This window comes from Malus sylvestris, chromosome 15 (genome assembly GCF_916048215.2).
Source record: "Malus sylvestris chromosome 15, drMalSylv7.2, whole genome shotgun sequence".
Classification (NCBI taxonomy): domain Eukaryota; kingdom Viridiplantae; phylum Streptophyta; class Magnoliopsida; order Rosales; family Rosaceae; genus Malus; species Malus sylvestris.
Window position 1 is genome coordinate 28826901 of NC_062274.1, and position 13066 is coordinate 28839966.

The window sequence follows — 13066 nt, forward strand, 5'->3', positions numbered from 1 at the left end:
CAATAGATTAAACAAACACTTAAAGTTAATATTATACTTCTATTAAGTATAAAATAAGTTTTTGTGGTATCTACTAGTGTAAATACTTTAAATTAAAGATCAAATTTATTCATTACATTCTTATAGGGTCGAGGAGTGTATCTGTAAAAAATCATCAAAATCGGAGCTAAAATAACCGTTAAATTGTGATTTTTCGTTTATAACCGTCGATAACTTTTGTTCCGTTACGTAATATTTGAATGTTTGTTTTTTTACAATTTTTTACGTATGCAATCTTGGAATGTGTACAAATAAGTTTGACGGTTGGATCGTTGAAAAAAGCTTGTCATTACGAGTGTTTATATATTTTTTTTATATTTTTTTACACTTCTACATTAATTAAAAAACTATTAAAGACTTTAGGTAATCGAAAATATACTTAAAAAAAAATTGCGTTTTTATGTTTTGGATGTGATAATATGGAATGTATATACTTATTTAGTATTATGTTTTTCATTTGATTATTTATTGGTTTAAAATATATTTTCCTTAACGGGTAACGGGTCGGGTGATATTACCTGTTAATATTATCGGGTCGATTTCGGGTCGGGTCATTTTACCCGTTTATTTTAACGGGCGTTACACGACACAACCCGTTAAGATATCGGGTATGACACGAAAACGACACGAACACGGAAAACACGACACGAATGCCAGGTCTAGCTTCGAGCCTCGCCGCTGAGCCCTGAGACGCCAGCACTAGGCTAGCGGCTTGTGTGGCTAAGCCGAGCCTCAAACCCAAGCTAGAGCACAGAAGATCCCTTGGAATTGAGAACCCATGACGTCGTTTCGACATTATCCACCCCTAAATTAATGCATGCATGGCCTATAGCCATACCCAGCCACCACAACTGCGATCCCTGACGACCAGATGTCGTCCCCGTCATGATCTTGGGCATGATTCATACAAATCTCATTGGATTTTGAAAATCCTAACTTTAATCTTAGGGTTTCTTGAATTGTGAATGTCTAGATTTAACTGTTTGTCACCCAAAAAAAAGGTTCTATGTTGTACCATGACTCGCCACAAGGTCCCCGACCTAAAAACACAACCACTAAAAATGGCGGCACTGGTCTTTTTTCCAAGGAGCGCACCCCGCAACAGCTGGAGTGTTTTTGGTCCACCCAAGCCCCATTGGGCTCGAAGTCTGATAAACCAATTAATTAATTTAATTTAATTACACTTGTAGTTCTAAATGCTTTTATATATTGCATGTTTTCTGTATATATTGCGTTTGCATGCAGGAACCCATGAACATGAAGTTCATATACTTTTCAAAACCTGAAGTTTCTGAAAAATATGCCTTGAAAACCTGAAGTTTTCTTAAAACATGACACTCATGAAAACCTAAAATTTTCATGAAAATTTAAACCAATATATGTCTAATAAAACATGAATGTTCTACTCCTATTTGATAGATTGATTTTGTCTCCATTGCATAAACCATAGTATTGTCCAATTACCTTGTGATAGAGATATGTTGAATTTGAACAAACTCGACTTTAGGTCTTCGGAAGAAACTACCTCAAACGGGTTCAAGATGTGAAGCTCCATCTCACCACTAAGAATTTTAGAGCATCCATAGAAGCTGAGATGGATAACCTGGTTGGTGAAGCTGAGAAAGCCACTGCCATGATCTTCATTCGAAGACACATGCATGATGCATTGCAAATTGAGTACCTCACTGAGGAAGATCCACAAGCTTTATGCATCGCTTTGGCAGATCGTTTCGATCATCAAAAAGGCATCTTCATGCCTGAAGCAAGATACAACTAACAACATTTGCAAATCCAAGACTTTAAGTTTGAGAATGAATACAATTATGAAGTTTGTTGAATCTGATCATTTCTTAGGTTCTGTAACGAGGACTTGACTGAAGATGATCTCCTAGAGAAGACATATTCAACCTTCTCTATGACCAATAATGTCATGTAACAATAATATAGGGCTTAGAAGTTCACAAAGTTTTTGAAATTGATCTTTGTTTTACTTCTTACTGAAAAGAAAAATCAATTGTTAATGAAAAATTATCAAACTCGACCTATTGGTGCTACCATTGTGCCTGAAGCACACAATAGAATGCTACACATATCTCACATAAGTAAAGGTTTCCATCTACACCCAGTACAAAATTACATAAAATTAAGGTTCTAAAAGACGCTAGGCGCTAGTTGGGCGGTGGGTAAGAGCTTAGCACTTAAGCGTCTAGGTAGGGACCTAGGCAATGTTTTTCAATTTTATTTAAATTTATTACATTATATATAAATAAATGTTTACTTATACTTCAAAAAAATATATAATTATAGTGGGATACATAAATTGCAAAATAAAATGACATACAAATTATAAAGCTTTAGAACATACTGAAAACACGGGGAACAAGCATATAATGAATGTTCATCCAAGTACTCCAACAGTCTCTTACAATTTGTTGAAAAAATAAAATGCAAAAAAGAAAGTTATCTATTTTCTGCCTAAGTGACAGTCACTATCTAGACAGGTGTCTAACGGGTCCTGGCAGTTAGGCCCATTTTCTTAATTTTCAAAAGCTTAGAGATTAATCAGAGTAGTCCTTCCAACACCCTAGTTGCCGTAAATTTCTCAACCAAAAGAAAATACACAAAGGAAAAATTTAATGCCTCGAACCAAGTGGAACCGAGAAAGGTCAAGTAGTGTAAACATCTAGTCAAGGAGATCATCGACTTTTGTACGGGTGGTAACATATAGTCGTCTAAGTTCAAAGAGGTGCCTGGGTACTACGGTGAATCGATGTCGAGGTGAGACTTGTCAAATCTAGAAAGGATGGTAGTGATGTGTGAAAGGGTGGATAATTGATTTGACAATGTGAGAGTATGAGCGAAAATCCTCAAAGTAGAGGGATAAATGAGAGGTGTTAGGTTCGATTCTCGTCAAAGGTAAATTCGAACTCCATTATTGCTAGCACATTGTGAGATTAAGCCCATTTCCCTCCCCGTTGGTGTAAAAAAATATAGTTTGTTAAAAAACAATTAATAGACATAAATCCTATGTGGAAGACTAAACTCCATCCACACCACCCATAAGGGGTGAGTTACTCTTGATAGAGTAAACCCTAGTTGGCTTTTTAGCCAAAATAGTCCTTGAGATTTGCATAACACATCACTTTGGTCTTTGAGATTGAAAATCAATAGAAATCGTCCCTAAGATTGTCCACCATCCATTATTTTGGTCATTTTGTTAAAAACTCTGTTAAGTGTCTCGGAGCTCTTGGCCAGAAGTTTGGGCAATTTTCAAAGCTTCGTAACTCAATTGTTTCTTAACCAAATTCGACCCATAATTTATTAAAATGAAGATAGGAAAGTGTAGAACAAGATTATACCTATTTAGAAGCCCAATGGTTGCCAGAGATGCCTGAAAGTAGCTTGAAATGAGACTAGTTTGCGGGAAAACTGAAAAACTCGCCAGAAATTGGTAAACTTTAAACGTTCATAACTTCTTCAATACTCAACAAATTCGAGTGATTCAAAAATGAAAACCATACTTCTCAACGAGACGAAGAGAATGGTACCTTTCTCAATGGCTAATTCGCTGTGGTTGGGCAAGAAAATGGCTCGAAAGTGGCTAACTCGAGACCAAGGCGCACACACACACACACAAAGGGTGAGTTACTCTTGATGGAGTAAATAGTAGTTTAATAGAAAACCCTAAGCGCACACGCAAACATATAACTAGTTTGATACCTGTCGAAGACATTGTAGTAACCGAAGAACTTCTACTCACCAAGAGACCTTTATAATCTGATGGTGATAGAGCCTATATCACAGAACATGTGCTTTGTGAGCAAGAAATTCTTGTACCTATAAAAGCAATGACAACCAACTCCCATCTATCGTGGAGGGTTGGTTAGTTTCCTGTTGCCTCAAATCCCCATCGTATAGTAGCATATGTGATTAGTGCTTATTTTCAAATGCATGTTGGAATTATATTCCTCAATTATAGGATGTAGCCTTACATGCATCCAAACTCTAATTGATTTGTATTACCAACCTATTACTTCTCCTTTATCATAAGTTGATTCCATATAAAATTCTTACAGCTCCACCCTTCCCTAACAGGAATCGAAGCCTATCGCAGGTTCAGAAATGAAGGGAGGGCGAGGAGAAGGGAAAGGGGGAAGAAAGGGAAGGGAGAAAAGGGACATAAGGGTTGATTGTCACCAGCCTAAAGCAATAAATTTTACAAGTGCAAATGAGTGGAGCCGAACGCTCTTAAATAAAATGATACTATTTCTAACTAATGATTACATTCCTTTGCTATTATGTGCGAGATTGATATCAACTTTGAATAATATATATGAGCAGGAGAAAAAAAATTCTATATGATTACATTCAACAATACGAGCGAGATAAACGAGCTGCTGCGGATGGGCATAAAGCAGTACTAAAGCCTTCTCCGAAAGTGTTAAAAAAGTAGACGTGAATAATTTCAAACAGCTACTACAAAGACTCGATGGAATGACGAGCAGAACGGCGTACCCTCCTACGAATTACGAAGAAGAGTCAGTTCAAATAGGCGTAAATAGAAATAAACAGATTCAGGTGAACTGAGAAACAAAGAACCAAATGTTCACTGACTTGTTGTAAGCTTGTATGTCATGCTGATACATGTGAGCAGCATCAGGGTTTGCTGGACTTGCAGCGTTTGGATCGGTGAGAAGTGACTGCAACAATTTGTTTCATCAGTAAATTAACCAACATGGTCGCCATGTAATATGAATGTAGGATAGAAGGAAATGAGTTGTGAGATTTGAAAATTACTTGAACAGATGTCAAAATTGTAGATACATTGTGGCATGGTGACCATGCATCCTGAATTATATCCATGCACAGTGTACCGTCATGATAAACTGCACAAACATCATAAGTAATGAGTTGGGTTCCTTTTTCTTGGTGAAGAAAAGGCAGAAATGTAGAACTGTAGAATTGTATCAAGTCAATAAACTGGAGCAGAGTACAAATCTAGAAATCAAGGGAAAAAAAATAATACAAAATGTTTACGTTGATAATACATGAACCAATATACTGAAGAGACAATATAGACTATAAGCTCTCAAATTTCAACTAAGATATGAAGCTTTTGGCTTCCGTTCCTTGGTTTCTTTTCTTCTTTTGTAGTTAGATATCGTCCTCTGTAGCAGTTCACCAGCACTCATGTATACTAATAATTTTCAGAAACCCTCAGATGTATTGAAACCGATATACCCCAACTATCTTTAAGCAACTTAACCAAAGATGATATGATCCTTACCCACTACCAAATCTCTATCCCACTACCACTGTTCTGCTTGTTACAATGACGAGGAAAATACATATCGATGTATACAGGTGGGAATGTGTGGGCATAAAAACAATAAGAGGGCGATGGTTAAATAATCTCAACATCATCATGCCATGCTCTTGAAAGTTTAAGTAGCAGAACAGCATGCATACCCTATATCCAATCTAAATATAAATTGTTAATAGTGGTCATGTGTTTCCTTTTAACAATGGATCTTAACATCGCCTCCGAGGATTTCATTTGATATCACAAGAGAAATAAGAACAGTGGTCTTTACTCTTTAAGACTACTGAAGATAAATTGCGCCTCGCACAACCATAAGTTTGCATATTTGTAAGTTTGGTTGCAGTACTGCAAACAAGAATATGTATTCAGCCTCTTTGGTCGCATGTGAAACTTCAAACTAGGGAATTGAAAATTGAAATGCTATGCAACAGAACAGAGCATTGGTTGCTCGCCATTGTTAGCTCGATATGGATTGTTGTTTCAGACACTTTCTTTGTTGTTCCTAATGTGGAAATACTTAAGTTCACAACCTAACATTTGATCTATCTATGCGGGTAAGACCATACTGAATAATCCTCGTCTACAAGTAAAATTGATCTCTAACCTCTTGATCAACACTACCTAAGGTTTAGAATTTAGATACCGTCAAGATTATCCGAGATGAAATATTGAAGTGGTTGTTTAACATGGTATCATAACTTCGGTTACAACTTACAAGAGACCCGTTATTGACACCTTCAATTGTTTAATAATTTATGAGATTAAAAGCTTAAGCTTTTGAGTTCAGTTGTTGCTAACATTTCATATATAAGAATCGAATTACTAACATTTGGTAGATAAAAATACTAATTCAATTCGTAATTTAGTAATTAAATGAACACATAAATACAGAAAGCAATTCACTAGAAAGTAGATAAGATATGATTGATCAAATCAAACTAACCATTTGGATGGAAGATTTCGGAGGTGAATCGAACCCGAGGTGGCTTTTCGGGATAACGTTCACTAAATGTCAACCTCAAACTAAAAACACCACCTGAATTTTTCCAAATTTAACATTAAAACAATCAAACTTTTCCAAAACCAAATCAACAAACAAAGAAACACACAACAAAAAAAAGGAAACAGATCTCCCGACAACCTTCCCATGGAGTCTCGTCGGGCCCAAATATGGTGGCGCTCCAAACCATCAGGTTATCGTCGGACAGAGGGCTGGCGCTGCAACCCTGCAAAAACCCAGATGGAGTTCAGTCATTCTGATCGGATTTGATCGGAATTTGAGGTTAACATGATCGGAATATACCTCGGGAGGCTCATTGATGATGGTTCTGAGATCGGACATGAGCCGGAGCTGTGCCGACGACGCCATCTGAGATGCAAATCGCGGCGCTTAGAGTCCTTGCGGATCAGAAGCTGGGTCGATCATAGAATATATAGTAAAGCAAAAGAGGCACAGATTTTGGATGACTTTGATTTTTGGATACTTGTTTTTAAATTAATAAAAAAAGAATGGTGGGTGGGGTCTGGGGAAGGGAGGATGAGAATGAAAGGAATGGGAATATGAAATCTGACAAAGAAGAAAGGAATCGAAACTTACCTTCTGTTTCTCTCTCTGTCTTTATCTTTTTTGCGTGCATGCATGTCCAATGAGATAACCGTAGTTATATCCAATTCAACGCAATTATAATACGCCATCAACATTCATCTCAGTCGAACATGGAGCACTCACTTAAATAAGATTAAGCTCGGACAGTTAGTTAGAAAACTCATTACTTATGAGATGAAACTAAACATGGATGAGAGTGTCTTCAAAAAAGAAAAAGATGTTGCTCTTCAAGGTATCGAGAACAACAAAGTTTTAAGTGACACATGTGAACTTGCGGATGATCTTGCACTATTTGTCAAGCAATTCAGAAGAAGTCTCAAAAACAAAGGAAGAGATGTCAAGTGGTCTGAGGGGTCATCAAACAATTGTGGAAAACTTTTCTCTAGTGAAAAATCTAGTGATTCCTCAAGAAAGAAAGACAAAAATCCATCAAAAGTTTCTAGTTCTTACTATGCATGTGGTGGAAGTGAACACTATGCTGCTGAGTGTGCCAACACTAGACTTCTTACTCGGAAACATGAAAATGCTATGACGGCCACTTGCAGTGGCAGTGATGATCAAGATTTTGTGTCATCAGACAAGTCGTCAGATAATGAAGAAGAGGTTGTTGCATTTGTTGCATCTGTTGATGGAACGTCTTCCAGTGAAAAAGATGTGTTGGTAGATGATACTAATGTGTCATCATCTCAGGAGTTGTCAAGCTTATATGAATCTTTGTTTGATGAGATGTGTGTTTCAACATTGGATAATGTTGAGCTTACTGAAAAGGTATTTGTGTTGCAAGAAGAGGTTGTGTCTCTTCAGATCAGACTTGAGTGACAAAATCATACGGTTAGAGGATGAACTTCACAAGCTAAATGAAAAAGGCTCATTCTATGGTGATGATGATGAAAAAGGATGACTTAATCGCCTCTCTTGAAGATCATGTTCAGAGTTTAATGATAACACATGAAAGTTTACTTCGACAAATCCATTTACTGGGAAAACAATGAATTGTATGGGGCAAATAATTTGAAAATGTCTTCTAAATTGAATGAGGCTACATGTAAGTTAAATTGTCTGTCTATGGGTGCTGACTCATCAGAAAAAGTATTTGTTATTGAAAATCAATTTGATGGTGAAGATGTGGTTGCTTGTGATGAAAGTAGTTCAAGTTCCATGGGTGTCAACTTGCAGGCTTCTAAGGAACTTCTTGTTATATATCCTTTAGTAGACTCCACTTTAGGGTTTAGATTCGTTCTCAAGTGTCATCAATGTGGGGATCTAGGCCATATTAGACCTTGGTGTAGAAAACTACATCTGGAAAGGAAAAATGATCTAAAGGAACAAGTGGATCGTTTAACCATAAAGGTATGCAAAATGTCCATTATTGTTAATTCTTCAAGCTCAAGAAATGTAAAGATGCGTTCAAATGGTTTTCAATGTGGTTTTGGGAAGTGCTTGATTGCTCAAAGTTCAACATCATTTTGTAAGCCTGACATCTGACACCTTAACAGTGGGTGCTTTCATCACATGACTGGTGACAAAGATGCTGTCAGGTCTCTTATATCATTTAAAAGTGGTATGATTTAGTTTGGTGAAAGGGACAAAGCCGAGATTGTTGGAAAATGAGTGGTGGAAATTCCTGGACTTCCTATGTTTGAAGATGTTTACTATGTGACTGGGTTGTCAACTACTCTTATTAGTATTGGTCAACTCTGTGACATAGTGGCCCATGAAGTCTGTTTTTCCAAGACAAGTTATAGAATTGTTTATAGACATGGGAAGAACATATTGGTGGTGATGATTGCTCACCAAGACAAGCTATTCAATTGTTGCCTCTGGGTGTGATGATTGCTCAAGTTGGAACACTAATTCTCTTCATCAAATGGTCCAATGTGAACAATTACAAGTATTCATTTCTGAATTCTACTTGTGTGAACCTTGTATTTTAGGAATGTATCCTATTATATCTCACACAAAGGGGTATTGCTCTAAACTTGCCAAAGACTATTATCCAGAGAATGAAATTCTGATCACTCAATCTACATTATTGATTCATGGTGAAATGCCTCTCATTTTGACTGCTGGAGGTATTGCAACACCAAGGTATGTTTCTTTCTCTTTATTGAATGCAAGCTCTCCATATACCTTGTTTGATTGCATCTCTGCTTTATGGTTTGTTCTTCTATTTGATTATCTTAATTTGATTTATGGTGTGCATTTTGATCAAGGTTATGCATTAATTGTTTGGATAGACATTTCAAATATTTAACCTTCAAGTGGTTTAGGAACAAACATTTGTCTCTTAGGAGATTCTTGCAAAGAAATCTTGTTAATATAAACTTGGTGACATCTAAGGAGCAGTTAGCTGTGTATTTCATAAGTCTTTTAGGAAATCGAAGAAGCAAAAATCTTCGATGGTCTATTGACTTATGTGCCTTTGACTGAACAGGTTGAGTAGCCTTGCTTCCATTTTGTTATTCTTCTGCGTGTTTCATTTCTTGTTCTTGTGTCTGTCTTGTCAATCAACTCATCAATTAAGTATGTTTGTCAATTTGTGCATTTCTTAACTGTCTCACTTGTTGACATTTTGTAGATTAACCTTGGTTAATTCTTCCTCTATGATGTCAAAGGTTCTCCCTATTATGGCTAATAACTTCTGAAAAATCTTTGTCTCATTTGACAAAAGCTCTTATTGATTTATGGGTTAGGCTTACTTTGGTCTAGATTGAGGTGTAGTGATAATTCTTCTATATAAATTGGGCTAAGTGTCTTTTCCAGTGTGAAACACCACCTAGTTTGTCTTTCCTTGTGCTCAGACCATCTCAAGAGTAAAATCATATATCTGAGTTTCATTCTCTACATTCATAAGCAAAGCTCTAAAAATTCAAAAAAAGGAGAAGGGAAAATTCCAAAATTCTTAAAAGTGTTATCTCATGCAATGTCATGAACGTTCAATTTTTTTTCCCTATCTCAAGGACTCAAAATGTCTCTTGGATTGTCCAAATGCAATTCTTACCAATCCTATCAATGATCATGTGATCCATTTCACCTTTGCCAACTTAAAAGTTTTATTGGGATGGGGTCTTCATTGTGAGTAGTTTTGTGTTTAGATATTAGCTCAATTTATGTTGCAAGGATTGTGTCTTATTCTCAATGGGTTATTAAAAGTTTTGGTAACCTTTGAATTAAGTCTATCCAAAGTTTCTGGCCCCTGTTTTGCGTGTGGTGGAAGTGGGCACCGTGAAGGGAAATCTATGAGATTCATGGATGGGATTTCATAATGACTATCATGCATATACAAATTAAATTTAATATACGAAAGCAGCGGAAGCATTTATAACAAATTATCAAAGCTATAGTCATGCAAATCCCCTTCAAGGTTCATAGGTTTATATATAATGCATCAAATAAAAATTTAGAGAAAAGAACAAAGTGAAGGTTTAGTCTTATACCTCTTGATCTAGATTTGAGACCAAGGATGGACCACCTCCAAACCCTTTGTTCCTTGAACTCCTTGAGCCTAGCTTCCCTCCTTGCCTCCTCCACTTTGATAGAATGAGTGCTCCTAGGTTCTCTTCAAGTTTCCAAAGTAGGAAACCTCTAAAGATCCTCACCCACTAGAGTAGTGAAAAGGATGAAGGAATAACCAAAATGGTGTAAGATATGTTAGTAAAAACACCCCTAAGGTGGCCGGCCTTTGTGGTTCAAGAGAGCTATTTTCTTTTGCCTCTTTGTTGTTCAAAACTCACAAAAACCCTTATTGAACAATATCTCTATAAAGTTCCTTAAATAGACAAAAGAAACCTAGTCAACTACTTGACTAAATATCTCTCCTCTCCACTTGTATATGGCCGGCCTCTTTGTTGTTTGTTTGGGCTTTGGGCTTTTATTATTTCAAGTCATCCAATGCTTGAATAAAAGCCCAATGGGTTTAGGCCCAATGGGCCCAATTAAACCCGAACGATTCTTTAAGCCCAAAACGATCTTTATCGCTTTTATGATTTCTTTAGACTTTCTAAATTAATCACAACACTTAATTAATCCAATTAATTGTTTCCATCATCCATTAATTACTCACTACAATAGTGTATTGGTGAACAACCTTTTAGGTTCTAATTAGCAAGGCAGTGAGGTGATTGGCATCAATCCAATTGATTATATTTAATTCAATCACTTAGTGAATTAAAACTTCATTTTAATTCACCTTTCTTCTTTAACGACTACATTTAATCGTCTAGAAGAACTCACAAGCTATGAGTGACATCTAACCATATGTCATAGCTACCCAAGCTAATGTAGAAGTTTATTCGGAGAACCTATTTAGTTGGAATTACAATGTAATTCGATCATTCTCTAAAACAATACTCTCAATCACATCATTAGGGTATGGATATATTATGTCAAACCCCTAATATGATTATTCCTTCTTATATGATTCAATTGAGTCGTATAGGAACGCTTTCCTTTATTACGCTCGATACTTTGGCCGAAGATTCCCGAATCATATCTTAGAGTATTCTTCCTCTCTTATCGAGGATTAGAGATTCTTTGTTGCGCATACACTTGCCTTCATGACTAAGTGGCTTAACCCTAACTATGCCGTTGACATTCTGATAGAGTGACTTTTGACATAATCAAAGATCAAGTACTTAACCACAAGACAACGACGATGCCTCAGGTCAAAGGACTACTTACATTATTCCAACCATTAGAGTTACTTGCTTGACATGTGAGTAGACCTCCATGCAAGTACTCTCGTTCGATTGTGTTCAGTGAACTCATTCCCTTAATGAGCACCTACATACTTGTCTTAGTGTCACAACACGAATGGGATGAGACTTTCCATCCTTCCAATTGAAGCGGACACAGTATGTACCGGTCTACGCATTGTCAGTATCCCTCCGACAATCCAATGACCAGGAACCTTTTTGGACATTTGGTTATGTGAAGAAGGTCTCTGTAGTCTAACATCATTAGATTACTTCTTCAATCAATCCATTGTCCATGGATACACTATTTAGGACATATATCGTTTATTGAGATAGTCCTAATTAGTATCTTTGTCATTTGATGTATAAGAGTCATCCATACATCGATTCAATTGTCCTGAAAGGTTTCTTCCAAAGATTGACTTTCAGGGCATATTTCCAACACACCGTGTAGCTGAATGTGCCAACACCATACTTCTTAGTAAGAACCATGAAAAGGCTATGATGGCTACTTGGAGTGACAGTGATGAGCAAGATTTTGTGTCATCAGATGAAGATGAGATTGTTGCACTTGTTGCATCTGTTGATGAAACATTAATCAGAGGAAAAAACAAAGTATTTGATGATATCAATGTGTCATCATCTCAGGAGTTGTCCAAATTGTATGAATCTATCTTTGATGAGATGTGTGTTGCAACATTGGACAATGCAGAAGTTGTCAAAAAGGTATCCGTGTTACAAGAAGAGCTTGAGTCTCTCTGTCCGATTAGAACAAAACTGAGTGACAAGTCACACGGTTAGAGACTAAACTTCATTTGCTAAATGAATGAGGCTCCTTATATGGTGATGATGATGAAATGGATGACCTAATCGCTTTTCTTGAAGATCATGTTAAAAGATTAATGATATCGCATGAAAGTTTGCTTCAACAAATTCATTTGCTACGGGAAAACAATGAACTGTATCGGGAAGCTAATTTGAAGATAACTTTTGAATTGAATGAGGCTACTTGCAAATTAAACTGTCTGTCTATGAGTGCTGACTTATCGGAAATAGTATTCGCTACAGGAAATTAGTTTGAAGGTGATGATGTGGTTGCTTGTGATGAAAGCAGCTCAAGTTCCATAGGTATGAACTTACATGCTTATAAGGAATTATCTGTTATATCTTCTTTGGGTGACTCTACTTCAGGGTCTAGATTCGTTCCCAAATGTCATCATTGTGGTGATCTTTGCCACATTAGACCTAGGTGTAGAAAACTACGTCTAGAAAGGAAAAATGATCTAAAGGAACAAGTGGATCGTTTAACCATAGAGGTCAGCAGAATATCCAATATTGTTAATTCTTTAAGCTCAAGAAATGTCAAGCCAAGTTCAAGTGGCTTTGAACGTGGATTTGGAAAGT

At 36.6% G+C, this 13066-nt stretch overlaps 1 protein-coding gene across 1 annotated transcript; it reads right to left on the reverse strand.

Moving 5' to 3' along the window:
• Positions 1-4268: 4268 nt before the first annotated feature.
• On the reverse strand, positions 4269-6923 carry LOC126603249 (ubiquitin-conjugating enzyme E2 1-like). The gene is made up of 6 exons (XM_050270030.1): positions 6666-6923; positions 6504-6588; positions 6306-6398; positions 4837-4925; positions 4654-4739; positions 4269-4558 (listed from the first exon to the last, which is right to left on the reverse strand). Exons 1-6 carry the CDS (start codon positions 6729-6731, stop codon positions 4516-4518), a joined length of 462 nt encoding a protein of 153 aa, XP_050125987.1. The 5' UTR covers positions 6732-6923; the 3' UTR covers positions 4269-4515.
• Positions 6924-13066: the final 6143 nt, after the last annotated feature.